General features: G+C 38.4%; 1 protein-coding gene across 2 annotated transcripts in view; it reads left to right on the plus strand.

The window, feature by feature from the left end:
- RAB9B (RAB9B, member RAS oncogene family) overlaps positions 1-19,849 on the plus strand; it is a 102,077-nt gene extending 82,228 nt beyond the window's left edge. The window contains exons 1-3 of one of the 2 annotated variants that reach the window (XM_045817565.1): positions 9,371-9,517; positions 14,157-14,213; positions 16,492-19,849. In XM_045817565.1, coding sequence (XP_045673521.1) covers positions 16,534-17,139 — 606 coding nt within the window. In that variant the 5' untranslated portion in view covers positions 9,371-9,517; positions 14,157-14,213; positions 16,492-16,533 and the 3' untranslated portion in view covers positions 17,140-19,849. Of the gene's footprint in view, positions 1-9,370; positions 9,518-14,156; positions 14,214-16,491 lie in introns of those variants that run through there. The other variant, XM_045817564.1, reaches the window with a different exon arrangement.
- The last annotated feature ends 504 nt before the right edge of the window (positions 19,850-20,353 follow it).

Consider the following 20,353-nt stretch of genomic DNA (forward strand, 5'->3'; position numbering starts at 1 on the left):
ACAAATCAATAAACATAATACATCACATAAAAGGAAAGACAAAAATCCCACAATCGTATCAATAGATACAAAAAAGTCTTTGATAAGGTACAGCGTCCATTCATGATAAAAACATTCAGCAAAGTGGGAGTAGAGGGAGCATATCTCAACATAATGAAGTCCATATATGAGAAACCTACAGCCAACATTATACTTAATGGGCAAAAAATAAAAGCTTTCTAACTAAGATCAGGAACAAGACAAGGATGTCCACTTTCAGCACTCCTATTCAACATAGTATTGGAAGTCCTAGCCACATCAGTCAGACAAGAAACAGAAATAAAAGGCATCCAAACTGGAAAGAAGGAAGTAAAACTGTCACTCTTTGCAGATGATATGATAGTTATATAGAAAACCCTAAAGACTCCACCAAAAAAAAAATCACTTGAGCTAATAAGCAAATTTGGCAAAACAGCAGGATTTGAAGTGAATATTCAGAAATTGAAGGCATTTTTGTACACCAATAATGAAAGATCAGAATCAGGAAAAAATTCGCAATTGCTATAACAAGAAGAAAAAGAAAGTACCTAGGAATAAACCTTACCAAGAAGGTGAAAATCCTCTACTCATAAAACTATGTAACACTGACAAAATTAAGGAAAACACAAATAAATGGAAGCATATATTGTGTTAATGGACTTGGAGAATCAAAACCATCAAAATGTCCATATTACCCAAAGCAATTTATAGATTCAATGCAATCTGTATTAAAATACCAATGACATATTTCACAGATGCAGAACAAATATTTCAACAATGTATATGGAACTGTAAATGACCCCAAATAGCTGCAGAAATTTTGTGAAAGAACAAGGTAGCAGTGATCAGAATACCTGATATAAAACTATATTAAAAGGTCACTGTAATCAAAACAGTATGGTACTGGCATAGGAACATACATATAGGCCAATGGAACAGAATAGAGAGCCCAGAAATAAACCCAAGTCTCTACGATCAATTAATATTCCACAAAGTGGGCAGAAGCATAAAATGGAAGAAAAATAGTCTCTTCAACAAATGGTGTTGGGAGATCTGGACAGCTACATGCAAAAAAAAAAAATGAAACTCGATCACCAACTTACACTACACACAAAAATAAATTCAACATAGATAAAAGACTTAAATATAAGTTGTGACACCATAAAAGTCCTACAGGAGAACATAGGCAGGAAAATCTCAGGTATTCCACGCAGCAATATTTTCACCAATATGTCCCCTAGAGGAAGGGACATAAAGAAAAGAATAAGCAAATGGGACCTTATCAAAATAAAAAGCTTCTGCATGGCTAAAGAAAATAGCATTAAAATGAAAAGAGAACCAACTCTATGGAAAAATATATTTGCACATGTGACCTAGAGAAGGGTTTGATCTCCAAAATATATAAAGAACTCACATAACTCCAGTCCAGGAAGACAAACAAACCAATTAAAAAATGTTCAAAGGACCTGAACAGACATTTCTCTAAGGAGGACATACAGAGGGCCAAGAGACATATGAAAAGATGCTCAGCATTACTAGCCATCAGAGAGATGCAAATTAAAACCACAATGAGATACTACTTCACACTGGTGTGAATGGCCGTCATAAACATATCAACAAACAAGTGTTGGAGAGGATGTGAAGAAAAGGGAATGTAGACTGGTATACCCCCTGTGGAAAACAATATGGAATTTCCTCAGAAAACTAAAAATGGAACTGCCTTTTGACCCAGCAATTCCACTGCTGGGATTATATTGTAACAATCCTGAAACACCAATTCAAAAGAACCTATACACCCCAAGGTTCATAATAGTGTTATTTACAATAGTCAAGTGCTGGAAGCAACCTAAGTACCCATCAGTAAATGAGTGGATCAAAAAATTGTGGAACATTTACACAATGGAATGCTATGCAGCATAAAGAAAGAAGGAGCTCCTACCCTTCAAAACAGCATGGATTGGACTGGAGAGCATTATGCTAAGTGAAATAAGCCAAGTAGTGAAAGACAAATACCATATGATCTCACCTATAAGTGGAATGTAATCAACAAAAAAGCAAGGAAAATATAACCAGAGATACTGAAACAAAGAACAAACTGACAGTAACCAGAGGGGCTTGGGGTGAGGGAGAATGGGGGAAAGAAGGGAAGGTGTCATCAAGGAACATGTATAAAGTACCCATGGACAAAGTCAAAGGTGGGAATGATTGAGGGTAGGAAGTGAGGGTTGGGATGGGGGAAAGTGGTGGCAGGAAAATAGAGACAACTCTACATGAACAACAATTAAAAATTATTTATAAAATAAATCAATTGATTCACTAACAGGTGTAAAATTCCATAATTCCTTCTTAATTTACTAGTTGGAAATCTTCCACAAAATCAACATTTTTCTCACTGGTTACACAGAAAGAGAATGCATATAAGAAAGGCAGCTTAAATGTTTGATTTATTATTTTATTCACCAGTTTCAAAATAATGAGCTACTTTCCTAGCTTTCCCCAAGTTGAGCAATTATACTTTTAAGTATCATTAACTCATATATTTAAGTATGTTTGATATATTTCTGTTCATTGTAGTTACTGTCTTTACTGTCCAATGAGAGCCTCTTCAATTTGGTTCCTACATTTTTTTCACACAAGCCTGGTAGTGTCCAGTACAGGGAAAAGCCTGATCACAAGTCCAGGTTGTTACTTGTGATTCTGACTAATTTGCTATATATCAGAGGTCCCATGACCTCCTCACCATTGGATTATATTATTTGCTAGAGCAGCTCACAGAACCCAAGGAAAGACCTAGTTTATCAAGGAAATACCAGTTTACTAAAGGATATAATAAAGCATACAGATAAACAGCCTGATGAAGAGATGCATAGGGTGAGGTCTAAGAGGGTCCTGAGAGTGGGAGCTTCTGTCCCTGTGGAGTTGGGGTGCATCACCCTCATGGTATGTAGGTGTGTTCACCAATATGGAAGCTCTTTGAACCCCTTTTGGGATGTTTATGGAGGATCATTAGAACAAAAAGACAATCCTATCACCAAGGAAATTTCAGGGGATTTAGGAGCCCTCTGTCAGGGACTGGGGTCAAACACCAAATATTAGAACAAAGATGCTCCTAGTGCTCTTATCCCTTAGAAATTTACAAGGGTTTCAGAAGTTCTGTGTCAGGAATGGAGAGGTGGGGGCAGAGACCAATATATTGAGTTGCCCAAAAGTTCATTGTTTTTTTTTCTTCTGTAAGATGGCTCTAGTAGCTCTTAGTTGTCTTTAACTTCATTCCAAACAATTTTGTTAGATTGTATTGTGACAGCCATCATATCAGTGTACATTATTTTAAAACCTTATCAAAATTGGTGAGTTTTTGTGTAGTCATATTAATGATGGAAGAAAATACACATTTTCAGCATACTATTCTTTACCATTTCAAGAAAGGTGAAAACACAGCTAAAATGAAAAAAAAAAAAAGATTTGTGCTGTGTATGGGAAGGTGCTGTGACTGATTGAACATATCAAAAATGTTTTCAAAGTTTTCTGGAGGAGATTTCTCACTGGACAATGCTCTACAGTTGGGTAGGCTAGCTGAAGTTGATAGTGATCAAATAGAGACAGTAATTGAGTACGATCAACATTATACCATGTGGGAGATAGGTGACATACTAAAAAATATCCAAATCAATAAAATTAATAGTGAAAATAAAAAACTGTGTCTTTTATTTTATGGAAAAAGTTAAATGGACTTTTGGCCAACCCAATATATATTTTTTCTATTATTTCAGTTTCTTAGCTTCTTTGCGATCTGTTTTGACATGATATACCAGGTTCATCTTGGACATTTCTTGCCACAGATGTTTATTTAACAAATCTTGGGTCCTTTCATTGGGAAATGGCATTCAGAATCTCAAGCTAGAGAGACTTCTGGCCAAGATGGAGGTGTAGGTAGACACATTGTGCCTTCTCGTACAACCAAAAGAAGGACAACAAAAAATTTAAAAACAAAATAACAACCAGAAGAGACAGAAAATCAAACTATATGGAAGTCTGACAACCAAGGAGTCAAAGAAGAAATTCATCCAGACCGGTAGGAGGGGCGGAGACAGGCAACTGGGCAGAGAGAACTCATAGCAAGTCAGTGACTGGAGAACTGGGGCGGGCAAGGCAGTGGATTTCGGACTGGGTGGTTCGACATCTGTGTGCAGATAAACCAGGAGGAAAAAACTGGGGAGCGAGATGGACCTCACAACCCAGAGTTCCAGCTCGGAGAAATAAAACCTCAAATGATTGATTGAAAACACCTGTGGGGGTTGATACAGCGGCAGGAGAAATAGCCTCACAGGAGAGTTCACTGGAGAGACCAAAAGGGTCCCAGAACATACACAAGCCCACCCACCCAGGAATCAGCACCAGAAGGGCCCAATTTGCTTGTGGGTAGTGGAGGAAGTGACTGAAAACTGGCAGAGAGTGGAGCAAGTGTCATTGTTCCCTCTCGAACTCCTCCCTCACATACTGCATCACAACCCAGCAATGTGGGTTGCTGCCCTGGTGAACACCTAAGTCTCTGCATCTTATATGGAATAGGCTCACTGAGAGAGAAAAAAATGGCCCAAATGAAAGAACAGATCAAATTTCCAGAAAAAATACATCTAAGCAATGAAGAGATAGCCAAACTATCAGATGCACAGTTCAAAACACTGGTAATCAGGATGATCACAGAATTGGTTGAGTATGGTCACAAATTAGATGAAAAAATGGAGGCTATGCTAAGTGAAATGAAGGAAAATGCACAGGGAGCCAATAGTGACAGGAAGGAAACAGGGACTCAAATCAATGGAGTGGACCAGAAGGAAGAAAGAAACATCCAATCAGAAAAGAATGAAGAAACAAGAATTCAAAAAAAAATGAAGACAAGCTCAGTAACCTCCAGGACATCTTTAAATGCTCCAACATTTGAATCATAGGAGTACCAGAAGGAGAAGAGGAAGAGCAAGAAATTGAAAACTTATTTGAACAAATAATGAAGGAGAACTTCGTCAATCTGGCAAAGGAAATAGACTTCCAGGAATTTCAGGAAGCTCAGAGAGTCCCAAAGAAGTTGGACCCAAGGAAGAACACACCAAGGCACATCATAATTACATTACCCAAGATTAAAAATAAAGAGAGAATCTTAGAAGCTGCAAGAAAAAAGGAGACAATTACCTACAAAGGAGTTTGCATAAGACTGTCAGCTGATTTTTCAAAAATAAATTTGCAGGCAAGAAGGGTCTGGAAGACGTATTCAAAGTCCTGAAAAGCAAGGACCTACATCCAAGATTACTCTATCCAACAAAGCTATCATTTAGAATGGGAGGGCAGATAAAGTGTTTCTCAGATAAGGTCAAGTTAAAGGAGTTCATCATCACCCAGCCCTTATTGTATGAAATATTAAAGGGACTTATCTAAGAAAAAGAAGATAAAAATATGAACAGTAAAATGAAAAAAAAAAAGAATCTCAAGCTACACACTAGATTGCTCTGTGGCACTGGGATTTTCATTGTTTCTAAGTGTTTTCAGTGATCAGAGCTTGAAAATACATATTTTTTACCTGATCAGTTAGGCTCAATAGGTTGGACATGAATTTGTAGGGCAAAATGTCACTGGTTTGATTCCCAGTCAGGGCACATGCCTGGGTTACAGTTTCCATCCACATTGGGCAGGTGTGAGAGGCAGCTGATTGGTTTCTCTCATATCAATGTTTCTCTCATTCTCTTTTTCCCTCCCTTCCATTCTCTCTAAAGATAAATAAATGAAATATTTTTGAAAAGAAAATTAAATACATATTTTTAAAATAATAAAACTGATATCATACTGATGCTTTCAATAATTGCATGATCTTCAGAGATCTTTCCTTCAGGCTATGGGAAAAATTGCAAAGTATTCTTATTGCAAAGATTATCCACATGTCAAGTGGTAAAGTTATTATGTCACCAGAACCAGTTACTTGCTTTTGGAGAATGATTGGTGAAGACTGACAATTTTTAAAGGATTTTATTTATTTATTTTTAAAGAGAGGGGAAGGGAAGGAGAAAGAGAGAGAGAGAGAGAGAAACATCAATGTATGGTTGCCTCCTGTGCACCCCCCACTGGGGACCTGGCCTACAACCCAGGCATGTGCCCTGACTGGGAATTGAACTGGTAACCCTTGGTTTGCTGGCTAGTGCTCAATCCACTGATCTACACCAGTGAAGGCATGAAGACTGACAAATTATTGCTACCCAATTTCCTTTTTACATATCTATGGCTACTATATTTTCTGAATAAAATATCAGATCTATAATTATCACTGTAAATATGGGGCCATCAGAACAAAATATTTAAAATCAGAACTATCTGGAAAATATGAAATGTATAGTTGCCATATGAATACTTTAGGCCAAGGAAACACACAGCAAACACATTGCCTCATCCACGGTATTCATCACTAACTAATCACTCTTCTCTACTGAGCTAGTTGCACCTTGGAATCCTCCAGAGCACAGTTCTCCAAGAAGCCACTACAAGTATGTATGAGTTGCCAAGCAAGAGGACATCTGTTGCCATCCATGTTCAAGGCAAACCAATGTCCCATTATCACATTACCACTTTGTATAATTGATTAAGATAGCAGCTGCTAAATTGGGTTCTGAAGTGGATGAATCCTGTTAACAAGTATTCCATAAACAAAAGATGCTTTAATGTTCTAATATGCATTATAACTCTCCAGTAAGGGAAATAGTATGCAGTGTTTATTAATTTATTTGGATCCCTTCATGGGTCTCTTTTTTTAAGATTGTATTTATTTTTAGAGAGAGGGGAAGGGAGAGAGGGAGAGAAACATCAAAGTTTGGTTGCCTCTTGCATGCCCCCTACTGGGGACCCGGCCCACAACTCAGGCATGTGCCCTGGCTAGGAATCAAACCAGTGATCCTTTGGTTCATAGGCCAGCACTCAATCCTCTGAGCCACACCAGCCAGGGCTCTTTTGTTCATAACCATCTTTTTAACACTGAATTAGGCTTTTCTTTTATAGTAATCACATTCCAGTTATATGTTCTTGAAGCCCAAGTCAATGTATTTAAAAATTGAATGGTAGTTGAGGACTTTTTGAAATAATAAGTATTATACATTGAATGCTTTCTTTTGCATGTGTGTGTCATTCTCCAAAGGTAACCTTTTCTCCTGTTATTTAAAGGCAATCTTGGTTTAGCCTCCTATCTCTGACCACAGTATGATAAAAGTAGTATGTGTTTGTGCATGTTTGTGTAACTGTGTTATAAAAACAGTATTATATTATTTCCTTATGCATGGAAGCATTATTCATAGTGGGCATGGTTTGACAGTGTAAGAGCTACAAAACCAATTACAACTTTGAAACTTTGAACTATCCATTTTTGTGTGCTTTCCTAATAAATAGTGGGAGCGTGTTGCTTCTATTCTACTTGATAGTAGTTGCTTTTCAAGTGGCCTCTAGAGACTCTTTTAATGTAGGATACGCAGTTAAGAGTATGTGGGCTAACATAGGATTTCATTTACCCTTAAGGGTTTGAACATTCTGCAGATGCGTAATGCCTTCAGCAATTATAAACTTCTGACTAGAGAACAGGGTATCCAAACCTAGAAATTAAAAGGACCTTAAAAACTGCAAGTAAGTTTGAAGGCTTCTCAGAGATGATTACACTGTTGAAAAATACCATCTATGAGAAAAGGAAAAAAAGACACTAGAGTCACATAAAAGTGAGACACTCTAGTATGAAGGACTATTGTTTTTGAGCAGTTTACTAAACAATTAATTGTAGTGCAGAAAAAAGATTGAAATATATTTATATTTTTCTCATTCTTTTAAAATGTCCATTGGAATGTTTTAATGTATATGTATTATATAATGTACAGTAATATATAAAGTATGTATGCATAGTAGTACATGTGTATTTTATATGTATATAATGGGGCCCATGCTCACAAAGTTTCCTGTTATTATAGATAAGAATGTGGGAGTGAAAAATTGATTTAGAGGACTATATCCATTAGAAGAGGGTTTTAGTGTGTTTGGAGAAGGTGAGGGACTGGTTTAAGTAGGAGCACAAAAGATTCATTTAAATCCCTTCATTTTATTTTTAAAGAATAATAATCATTCATTCATATTCAACAAATATTTTCTGAGCACGTCCTGTGTAGCAAGCATTGCCATAGGCCCTGGGGATATGATAGTGAATCTAGACAGTCACAGTCCTTGATTTTAGCATGCAATATAGTTTAGTGGAGGAAGGCAGTTGTCAATCAAAAATATACATTTAAATAACTAATCATCAATTGATAAGTATTATGAAGAAAAGTATAGCAGTCTACATAAGACTGCAAGAGAATAAATCAGGCCACTTCCTCCATTCAGGGGTAATTGAGAAAGGTTACCCTGAGGAAGTGACATTTAAGCTGGACCCTGTGGCACTGACTGAGTAGTTTTGGAGGGAGGGCATGTGTGAGGGCCCTCAGGGGGCACACGGTGAGTGAAGGGCAGTGCCATGCAGACACAGGTCTTCAGATATTGGGGAAGATTCACAGGTAAATCAGCTTGACAGAGAGATGGAGTGCTGGCTGAATAACCCAGGAACTCTTTCCTCCTTTGATTTCAGGAAAGAATAAATCACAAACATGTTGGACATACTAGAGGGCCACAGGAGACAATAAAAAAGTACTGGCTGAGAGGCTGGGCACAATTGGAACATTTCATTCTACCCCATCAACAATTCCAGAAACCTCTAACAATGCTCTCTATGTGACCCTCCAGAACGCTAACTGGTGAGGGCAAAAGGCTGTGACTTCTATGCCTAAGTTACACATGTGAACATTTCTTTTTGGGTTGTCACGAGAATCTCATGAGCAGTAGCGAGCTAGAGGGCCAAGTAATGTGTTATGTAATGTATTTGCTAGTAATGTATTTCCCTGAGCTATTTGAAACAGGAAAATGTATGTGCTATCCTTTTGGCAAAAGCAGGTTTGGTGGTAAGGTAAATGAGGTATGTGGAAGGGCAATTGCAGGAAATGGGGCTGTGGATCCTGGCTGTAGAGGAACAAAATGGAAGAGCAACATTTGACAGTCCATTGTCACCGTGCCTACCTAGGGGAGGGGCAGAGGACAGGGGAGACCAGGGTTGGACACTAAGCATGAAAGAATGAGCAAACCAGGTTGTGCTCTCCACCAGCTATGGCGGGAGGCAGCTGGGTCTCCAGCACCAAGAAAGGGACCCAAAGGGGCAGTGCGGGGCCCCGCCCCCTCCCCTGGCAGGCGCGGGCGCGAGATGCTGAGCAGCGGCAGCCGCGGGCACGAGCGGCAGCTGTCAGGCCCACGAGGTCCAAGCTGCACTTGCTGCCCCACTGAAGACAAGGAGGCAGTGGGAGCAGTGACGGTGTCTCTGAGGAGCTGGGCTGCCGGCTCCTGGAGCTTACTTACTGCCTGGAGCCCAGGGATCTCTTCTGTCTCTGTCCCTTTGTGTCAGGTAAGGTGCCTCTGCGTGAACAGGGAGGGCGGCGGACCACCGAGACCCAGGAGGCCAAGAGGAGGGGGTTTTGGGAGAGGACAGAGAAAGGGAGGTCTAGGTGATTTCTGGGGCCGCTTACCCTTGAGAAAGGGACCTCGGCACTGCAGTGGTCGGAGATCAGGGGTAGGTGGCAGCGGAGGGCAGGCGTTGCTGAGTAATCCCAACGGCTGCCAGAGCGGGGCAGGGAGAAATAGGGCTCCCTGTGGATCGGGTGTGGCTCAGTGCGCATGCGCCAGGGCCGCTGGTTCTAAGAGCTAGGAGTGAGATGAGAGGACCTGGGTCTGAGGTAGTGGACACCATGCGTGACATCTCTTTCTAGATCTCCAAGCTAACACTATCCCTGTCATAAAGATGACTACATTCCCAGTCTCCTAGGGAAGCTTCTTTTCCCGGTACCTTGATCAGTTACCCAAACCTCCTTACCTATTTGTCTCCAGCCAGTCTACTTGGGAAGAAGTGGCCTGAGGATAGTGCAAAATTGCTATCTAGTGTGCCTTCAGGCTCATAGTCACAGAGCTGTCATAGTGAGGAATGAAAGATTAGAGGTGAAATTCCACATTGGCCCCTTCTAGTTGCATACAGAATCTAAATATGGGCCAAAATGTGGGAATAGCATTCCAGTGGCATGACCCCTGTGATGCTTGGGCTCAGTGCATGGATGTAGCCTATAACGTGTTAGCTCTGCAAAATGAACCCAGCGCACACGTCAGAGGACTTCCCTGCTATGAACCCTGCCACTACCATCAAACATCAGGTTGTATTGGAAATAACCTACACGGTTTGAGGAGGAAAATCTCAGGGATTCGATCATTTCTTATTTGTACTGATTTTTACATAAAGAAATCTTTTCCCAGTTCTTGAGTGCAATACTAACAAATATTTTGCCAGGAATCAACAGTGAGTTGAGGAGCTTCAACCAGTATGTCACCACAAGATGGGCTTTCCTCAACTCCTCTCCAACTATAGCTCCTCTCCCATGCAGATTGCCACCAGTGCCATTCTCATCCACTGTCTAGCCCTCTTCTGCAGCTCTCTTCCCACCTCAGTCCTGCAGTACACATCCCTTTCAAGACTTTCTTCCAATCTGCACTATGGATCTGTGCATTATTCTACCCATGGCAATTGAACTGACATTACTAATTTGCACTTCTCTCTTCTCTCCAGCATCACACTAAAATGTACTATTTTCAAAGGTTCAACTTCTTTCTCCTCATTGTACTGCCTCCTCCCTCACCTTCACCCCTTTCCCTAACTAAATACAATCAGTTTAACAAGCCTGTGTGGGTACCAGCACAGTAGATTCAGAAGGTTTCAAGTATGTTGAAGAACAAAGAAAGCTAACAAATATTTGTTATGTGAACTCTTAATTCAATTTACTGTCTGAGACTTAAACTCTAACTGGAAAAAATGAATAATCTATCATTAGAGAATGCTTGTTAATCTATTTGGGGTAGTGGGGTAGAAAAGGAGAATTGCATCTCTAAGGTAATTGGTCTGTTAAAGCCAGATCATTTTCTAAATAGGATCAAAATCAGAATAAACATTTTAGTCCAAATCCTAACCTGATATGGAACCCATAAAGGATGTATAAGGAGCTTGACTTTCCTACTAAATGTACTTAGAGTTATCAAAGAGTTCTTTTGCTTATTTACGTTGTCTTCTTTCAAGGTTTGATTTAAATTTGGCACATTCTAGGGGAGGAAAAATTGATTTGCTTTTATACTGTGCTAGTTCTTTTCAACTTAAATATGCACTAAAGGAGATCACACTCATTTTCAAACAATGATGCTGCTAATGGGGATGTGAGCAACCACTGAAAACATGAAGGGGAGAGAATTATTCTCCTCTTATTTTTTTATGGGAATGGAGAAATTTATATACTTATTTTTAAAGTGTGAGAGAAAGGGAGGAAAATTGGAATATTTCCACCAACTTTCAATAGGTGGGATTCCTGTTAAGTCCCATTTAGAAAATGATCCAGATAAGTCCATTAATTCTGCTCTAAAGACACCTTATAAATAATAGTACTTGGATTTATTACATAACTGTGGGTCTATTGTACTTTGGCATAAATTCAGAGGCATTAGTTCTGGAAACCTACCTAAACAGTTAATTAATGAACAAATGTTTATTGATTAGCCATATGGAGGACCCTGGTACTGCTTGTTGAAGGGGCTGCAAAGACATATACAAACATGGGTCGTACTATCCAGGAATTTAAAATTTGGTTGTGTTGGAAGGACATACTTGGCAAAAAGTTTTGTTAACAAAATGATACTGTTTCAACTATGAGATCTGAAGCTTATGTGTTAATTTGTAAACTCCTTGAGGTTAAGACCTCACCTGAAATATGTATGCATTTCCAACCATGTCTATATCCAATGAGTGCTCAAGTGATTAAGCTTTGAAAAGTAGATTAGGTAAGGAGAAACCCAATGCAAGGAGAGAACAGCCAGGAAGCTTTCTTAATAAATGTAAGGAGATGTGGGCCAAAATGAGGTTGGTAGCAGAAGACTAGAAAAGGATAGTCCAAGGAAAAATCAGCAGCATTTAGTGACTGAAGGCAAGGAGACAAGCCTAAATTGTATTCATCTCTACTTCCAGCAAACAAATGGGTATTGGAGATAGCAGAGGAGAGTAGAGAGTCACCTTAGTAAGGACACAACACACAGTAGGTACTCAAATGTTTTCTCAAGCATCAGTAGCAGGATTAGACCAGAAGATCCTTAAGGTCCCTCCAACACTGAGATTCTGTAGTATTGGAAGATGCCCAAAATTTTAAGAAACAAGGCATTCTCAAATATGGAAGACAGAGAAAAGAAAGAATTGTTGTTTTCTCACTGGAAGGCCCTTTCTGAGAAGGGTTAATACTGAGTCATTAGGCCCTCTCATCAGTGAATGAAAGGAGGTGAAAGAGCAAGAGGAACAAAAATCTCAAACCCAAAATTTCAATAAATGCTTACAAATCTTTGCAGACTTCATAAATTATACATTTTCCCCCAAATCCTATGAATTAACTAGGGCATGCATCATCAGCTCTATTTTTATATAGGAAGATATTGAAACAGAGCACGATTACCGTAAGTGACCTGTCCGAGTTCATAAAAAAAATGAGTGGGAAAGCAGAGATGAAGACTCTTATCTCCTGGTTGCTACCAGCCCTGTGCACTTGACACTGAATCACATTGCTTTTCCTCCCTTTTCTGTGGTATAGAGCCTATGTACCCAGAAGTTATGTGTGCACATGACCAAATAGGAAATGTACAAGCAACTGCAGCATTACCTCAGATAGGCAATACTTTATCATTACTCCGGGAGCTGAGTATTTGGTTTCCATATGCACTCAGTCCTTGGCCCATCATCTGATGTATCTGCAACTAGGATAGCAGAGTTAGTGAGCCATTGAATGACGTGAACACCTGTTTGCTAGAAACTTAAGGAATATATTTGGCATGGGCCCTTAATACTGTCATTTTTGTGCCCAAGTTTGCATTTCCTTCTGTTACTTTTTAAAAGTGAGAGTTCAAGAGTTTGGGTCTATAAAGTTATCCTACAGACCAGCATTAAAAATAAAGAGGTGTGCTAACACTTGTTTCATTTCCATTTAAAGAAATGTTTGTTACTTGAGCTGGTGCCAAAGACAGCAGTTTAAGAGCAAAGAAAAAAGAGGACAAACATCAAGAATTGTGGAAAACTTGAGAATTCTTTAGAATAGATGAAAACCAAGAAGGAAGATAAAACCTATCAATTTAAAGATGTTATTTAAATTTATATTTACTAATTTATATCTCGAATAAATCCTTTATTATATGATTTACCTATATTTGAAAAAAAGATGAGATTATTAAGCAGAAGAGATTTCTTAAAAGCTTCTTTATTTCTCATTAAGGAAGAACACTCAACAAATATAGGGACAGCTTTTCTCTTTAGACCAGAATCCTTGATGCTGGTTAAATAAGACTCTTGCCATAATTAACTAAAATGTTAAATAAAGTTGTGTTTGAATTTAATAAAACCAGCTAAATACTAAAACTATGTTAAAGACAGGTGATCAAAGTTAGTGAGTAAAATAATTAGCCAACAGAATATGTTATAAACAGGGAATCCCCAAACATAGCTTTTTCTTCACTGATCTTGTGGGATCAAATGCAGAGACAAACTCAAGGCAGATTTGTGAGTGCACTAGGAAGTTCATGCAGATAGGAACATTGGTAGGTATGAAGGGAAGGAGTTTCACTTCTGACATAGAATCTCAACATATCTTAGACTCCTCTGTGCTTTCCCTTTCCTGAATATCTTATACTGTGAATATCACCCACTTTCTTTGATTTTCTTTGAATGGAGAGTTCAATGGAGAGACACTGTAAAACTTTAAATATCATATAAAGTACACTCAAGTTAAAGTTCTTGCAATAAAATTATTTTGTTCATGTTAAGCATTTATAGAATTTTAAACTTCTAAGTATATTTATGAAAATCATTCTCTGTAGGTAAGTTTGAGGTTGGCCTGTGTTTTTCCTGACTTCAGTTTGTTTATATATATATTCTTTATTTTATAGATTTTTTAAAAAATAATGTTTCCCAACTTGTTTTTTAGAATCCTAAAAAAGAAAAATAACAAGAAAAGGGAAGATTGTGACAAAGACCCAACAGGGTAGGTTTATATTTTATACTTACCTGGCTAGATATATTTTATACTTTTTTCATTGGAGCTCCTAAAAATGAATGTTTGGAAAAATATATTGTTAGCACACATGTACACCAACATACTTTTAAGGACTACTGAGGTTTTTAAAACATTACATTTCAAATGTATGTGCCTCCAGACTCTTTTGCATGTGCTGTTTTATTACTGATTAGTTTTCATCTCTTTGGGCCTGTTGAATAAATAATACTCAATTAACATCATCATTGTTGAGTTCCCATAATGGAGCTAGTGTGAAAGTATCTAACAGAATCTAGTACAAGGTAGTTGTGTTACAGAGCAACAAGGTGAGGGGGACCTGGGACGATATACTGTTACCCAAAAGGAACCCCTCGGGTTTGTTATGTCTGCCACGAGAAGAAAGACATCTCTCAATGTCAGAGATTTGTGAAAAGGAAAGGAAATGTTTATTTAGTGCTATACAAACTTAAAGTAGTGATCTAATGTCTCCATCAAAATCCCAAAGTCCCTTAAAACACCCACAAACACACACAGTCCTTCCTTCCCGCCTTTGCCCAGTCTGGGATACCATATCTCAGGGAAAAAAATAGAAGTCTGTGGCTCTGGGATCCCCCAGTTCTTCCCAGTAATCCATCTCAGCTGGTAGACCTCCCTTGATTCCCAGCACCATCAGCTGTGTCACTGGACTCTCTGCTAAATCTAGGTGGTGGTTCCCTATTCTAAAGCTGTGGGGGTCTCCACTCTGCCAAAGCCATGTGGTTCTCCCTCCTCAATGGCTGAAAGGAGGGGGGTTGCCACTCTGCCAAGGCCGAGTGGCAATTCTCTGCTAAAGCTGCATGGTGATTCTCTCTCACAGGGCTGCAGGAGTCCCCACTCTGCTAAAGACCAAGTGGTTCTCTCTCAATGGCTGCTGAGTCTGGGTTTAAATACCCATTCCAGTCTTCCTCTGAAGCCCCATTTCCGACTCCTCCTACAATCAGTTGCACCTGCCAGCATTCCTGTATTATTCCAAGTTCACTGGGCTGCCATCATGAATCTGGGCAGGGGTGGCCCCTTATCATGGAGCCAATAATCTCCAAGCTCTTGTGCAGGAGCTATAACTCGGGGGAACTGCCCCTGAGTTACATCTTGGTGGGGAAGTTACTTCCATTCCCCTGGCTCAGAGCATGGCCACAGCTATTTGACATATCTATGTAACCAGTTAAAGGTTATAGATATGTTAAATGACCACACAAGAGGTTAGCTGCAAAGCTGTTGCTATGCAAAACAGCTCTCAATGGCCCTGCTCCATTTGTCCTTTCCCCCAACTCACACCTGGGGGGGTGGTGAGGACATTTTAATATTTCCTGAACACCTTGAGTTATGGACCCCATTTCAAATCCCTATTTGGGGTCCCCCCCTCTTGACTGCACCCTGTTACAGTTGTTCAGTAAATATTTGATCTTTTTATCTTAAGATGAATTCTAGGTATTCCATGTATAGATGAATTATGGAGAAAACAAAAGAATTCAGTATAATTATTAGCATTTGAGTTTACATTATTTTTTAGTGTTGGTATGGAATAGAACCTAAATCTAAAAATGAATAAGCTATTCAATATAGTCCTCCTGAATGATAGCTGTTATATTGGTAACCAGCCAACTGTCATCAATTTAACTGATACTATTCTATGAAGAAAAGATTATGGAAGATCTTTTACTTGCAAGAGTACCCATATCAATGCAAGTAAAATGGGGCAAATGTCAGAAGAAGCTTGACCTTTTTCCATCTTCCAAGTTTGGTCTAATTCTAGCCCAAACATCTACTGACAGAATTCTAGCTTATGCAGCCTTCTTTCCTCAATAATGCTTGGGTCCAATGGGAACAAACTTCAAAACCTGAATCAATTTCATAGATTTTGCCTCTTGTTTGGAACTGTCCAAAGTAGAAGCTAATATGGTTACACATTGGAATGACATCCCTATTCTAGACCCTCTCCTCTGAGAATAGGGTTAGAGCTGAACCATATTGCAGCACTATCTGCTGGTCTGCTTACACATGGCATTCAGTGATTTTCCTGGCACAAGAAAGAGCCCTCAGAAAAACAAGACCTATTTTTCTCCTCATTCAAAAAGAGGTTTATTCCTTCTGCTGTACTATATCAGTTAATGAGCATGAATCAAGAAAAGCTAAATTAGAAAGCCTCATAATTTAGATACTTTTATTATGAAGTTGATTTCCATTTCAAGTTTAACTGTTTCCCTCCTACTTTTTATTTTATTTTCAGGTTCTCTTGGTTATAAACTCCTCCTTATCTGGTGCTGCAACAATGAGTGGTAAATCCCTGCTCTTAAAGGTCATTCTCTTGGGTGATGGTGGAGTTGGGAAAAGCTCACTTATGAACCGTTATGTAACCAATAAATTTGACTCCCAGGCTTTTCACACCATAGGGGTAGAGTTCTTAAATCGAGATCTGGAGGTAGATGGACGTTTTGTAACTCTTCAGATCTGGGACACTGCAGGGCAGGAACGTTTCAAGAGCCTTAGGACACCCTTCTATAGGGGAGCAGACTGCTGCCTCTTGACCTTCAGCGTGGATGACCGGCAGAGCTTTGAGAACCTTGGTAACTGGCAGAAAGAATTCATCTACTATGCAGATGTGAAAGACCCTGAGCACTTCCCCTTTGTAGTTCTGGGTAACAAGGTAGACAAAGAGGATAGGCAAGTGACTACTGAGGAGGCACAAGCCTGGTGCATTAAGAATGGTGATTACCCTTATCTAGAAACAAGTGCCAAAGATGATACTAATGTAACAGTGGCCTTTGAAGAAGCTGTCAGGCAGGTGTTGGCTGTAGAGGAACAGTTGGAGCATTGCATGTTGGGTCACACTATTGACTTGAACAGTGCCTCCAAAGCAGGATCTTCATGCTGTTAAAAGTAAGAAGCCTTTTAAAAGCATACCTCAAATTGGTAAGTCAGTAATGTAAAAATAACTGTGCCTCTTTAAAAGTGCACACACAAAAGAAAGGGTAAGAGATAAAGTTGTAATTGTTATTTAGAGTCAAACTGAAGTTGTAGAGCAATTTTTTAAAGTGTCTATTAAGCCAAGTGTATTTTGTGTGATTTCTGCTATTTCCTTCTTGTGTGCATCAGGACATTTCAGAAAGCTTTAGTCCTGAGAGATTTAAATATTTTTCAAATCACAGTTTAAACTTAGAACCCAGTTGCATGAAAGAATTAAAGAGCTACAGCTATTCCTATAAGTGTTCCATTAATCAACTAACAAATGTCACCACTGACTATTGCCAAGCAATTTCTAACATGTCTGCCAAAGTGGGAAAAATAATACTCTGAGCTGTATTACAATAAATATAATAATGCAAACAATGATGTCCTAAGCTTGAATTATAAAAAGGTTGTAATGATTAGGAACGCAAAAGTATAATGATGTACACTGGCTTGTTTAAATCCTTATGTGTGCTTTCCTTCCATCTGAGCTTTTCAAAAAATACCATCTCAATAAGATACACTGATGACACTGGAACTTGATTATCTTTCTTGCATTTGAAGTATCAGGGTACTACAAAATAGATTATGTTTAAATATGCCAACCACCCTTGCAAATAAATGGTTGGTTTGCTTTCTACTTCATAAGTCTACTTTTTTGCTGCATAAGGACGTTGCTTCTCTGACAACCTCTTATCAATTTAGCAATGCTGCTTAGTATATGGTTTTGAATGCAGTGCTCTTTGCTCATAATTTTGATGGTCCTTTGGCCCACCATGCTGTGCTCTCAGATAAGCCTTCAGAAAAGATTGGGGGATAATGGGCTTTTCTCACAGGGTTCCTTAAGTCCAGTATTTATTAATAGAAGAAAGTGACCAGAGAGCAGACTTCAACCCATTGTTAAAATGAATTTTTCATAATTAGAGTTGTCCAACAGTAGAATGGATTGCCTTAATAGTGAACTCCCTTCTACTAAAAATATTGAAGTAGATGCTGTATGACCATCTATTAAAATGCCATAAAAATAATTTCTGTACTGGCTGTATGTTTGGTTTAAAGTCCCTTCCAGCTCTGTTTTAAGAATCTGTAAGCTACATACTATGTTTCAGTGCCATGTTATAGTTAGATGTATTTTAAGACAATAGCTAAGACTACCGAGAGGGACTTTTAAAATGCTCAAAAACTATCCCTATTCTGGGATAAGCATTTAACAGCAACTACACAGCTCTGTCTTTTGCTTTCATACTATGGCAGGAAAAATCTTGAGATCAAAGTAAACATTGTGTGCCCTGATATAAACATCCTAAAGATACCATATTAAAATACAAAAGTGGTTTGTCAAAATTTTATTACTATGACTACCAGCTATCTATATGAAGTCTAGTTCTTATTGGTTGACCTGTTTGTCCTGCATAGATTTTTAGCTATACTTTTAAGACATTGATAAAAATAGTGACCCAGGTTGGTGAGGGACAGTTATAAATGACCCCCAAAAGAGACTTTGGGCAGGGTTGATGGGTATGGGAGCTTTCACAAGAATATAGCCTAGAACGCTCCATTGTAGCCATATATGGAATCAGCCTTACACAGTGAACCTTGGGTGTTTTAAGAGCTCTGAGACTTTTTGGCCACACAGCCAAGTTGAAGACAATATTTCAACCCAGTCATACTCAATATTTCCAATTTAAATATAGTCTCGACCCTACTGTCTAGCAAAATTTTATGATAGAAATCAAAGACAGAACTGGAAATCTATAGCTCATAAGTATTGATTCCTATCCTGCCTATGCCTATAAACACTGGTTTCAAAATCCTATGATCATTTTGCTACAATGTTGTTAGGGTGAAATTCTGTACATCAGAACTATTAAATGTTAATTGTTTTAAAGTTCATGAGACCTGGGGCCTTCTCTTTTTACTTGCATTCTGCTTATAATATTTTCTATATGTAGATCTCAAGCCTTCATAAAGACCTCCATCCACTCAGAATAGTACTTGTCTGTATCAAAATAGAATATGGCCATTTAAGTAAAAAAATTTGTGTTGGTATCCCATTCATAGGCCTCCTGTACATCTGAAAGAAGTGTTAATTTTATTGGCAGGTCAACTGAGGCCTCTTTCCTCTTAGCTATGACAATTTTTCCCTGCCAAATCACTACAGAATATCTTAGTGAAAGCACTTGACAGAAAGTGATAAAAAAAACCCCAGCAGTGGCATTTTGGTGATGTGTAATTTGAGTAAGATTAAAAAACACCAAAGGCTGAAATCTGTGAATCCCAGGAATTGTGCATACAGGCTTATAAATTGTGTACCCTAGAATGTGTAGTGCAGTATTTTTGGTAGTTTTTCATAAACACTAGATTTTTTGAATAAAATATTTCTAATTGAAACTATACTGTTTTTCAATGGTCCATTTGAATGTCATACAGAATATTTATTCTGTTTATTTTCATGTGTTGGGCTAATATTCAGGGGGCCTCAGATTCCATGTGACTTCAGTAGATTGTTCAATTTCAGGTTAATTTGTGCTAGCCTCAGCCATCTCTACTTTACCCCGAGGTATTCCACAATCCTCTTGTTGCAGGTGCTGCTAAAAACTCAAACTTGTGTATCAGATATTTTGTTCCAACTGTAAAAAGGCATCTATGTTAAAGTAAATAAAAACTGCTTTTTGAATAACCAGTATACAATGCTTGTGCTTCTTCTCTCCCTTTCTTTCTTTGATCAATTGGTGGGTGTGGCAGACAGTACTTATCAATCAATTCAGTCTTTCCAGCTGTACTGAATGTGGCCTTTAGATCATTTTTTTTCATGTGATACTCCAAACAGCCACTACCTAATGATCAGACAAATATTCTTCTACTGATTGGGAAACACTCAAAAAATTAAGATGGGGAGGTTCTTTTTACTTTATGTCACTTTTTAAAGTATGAAGAGTATTGGGACTGGAAATTGTATCTTTACTCTCTATGTCTTCATTATAACTTAAAACAAATGTTAAAACATCACAAAATGTACATATTCCTTTTATTTTCTTGACTAGAATATTATCCAGTCAAGAAAGGCTATGGTCCTTTCAGGAAGTAAAGGGTTAGGAAATATGAAAATATAGGAAAAAATAAATCAGAAAACAAAGAATAAT

Source organism: Phyllostomus hastatus, unplaced genomic scaffold (assembly GCF_019186645.2).
Source record: "Phyllostomus hastatus isolate PE091 unplaced genomic scaffold, TTU_PhHast_1.1 phas_scaffold_28, whole genome shotgun sequence".
Lineage (NCBI taxonomy): Eukaryota > Metazoa > Chordata > Mammalia > Chiroptera > Phyllostomidae > Phyllostomus > Phyllostomus hastatus.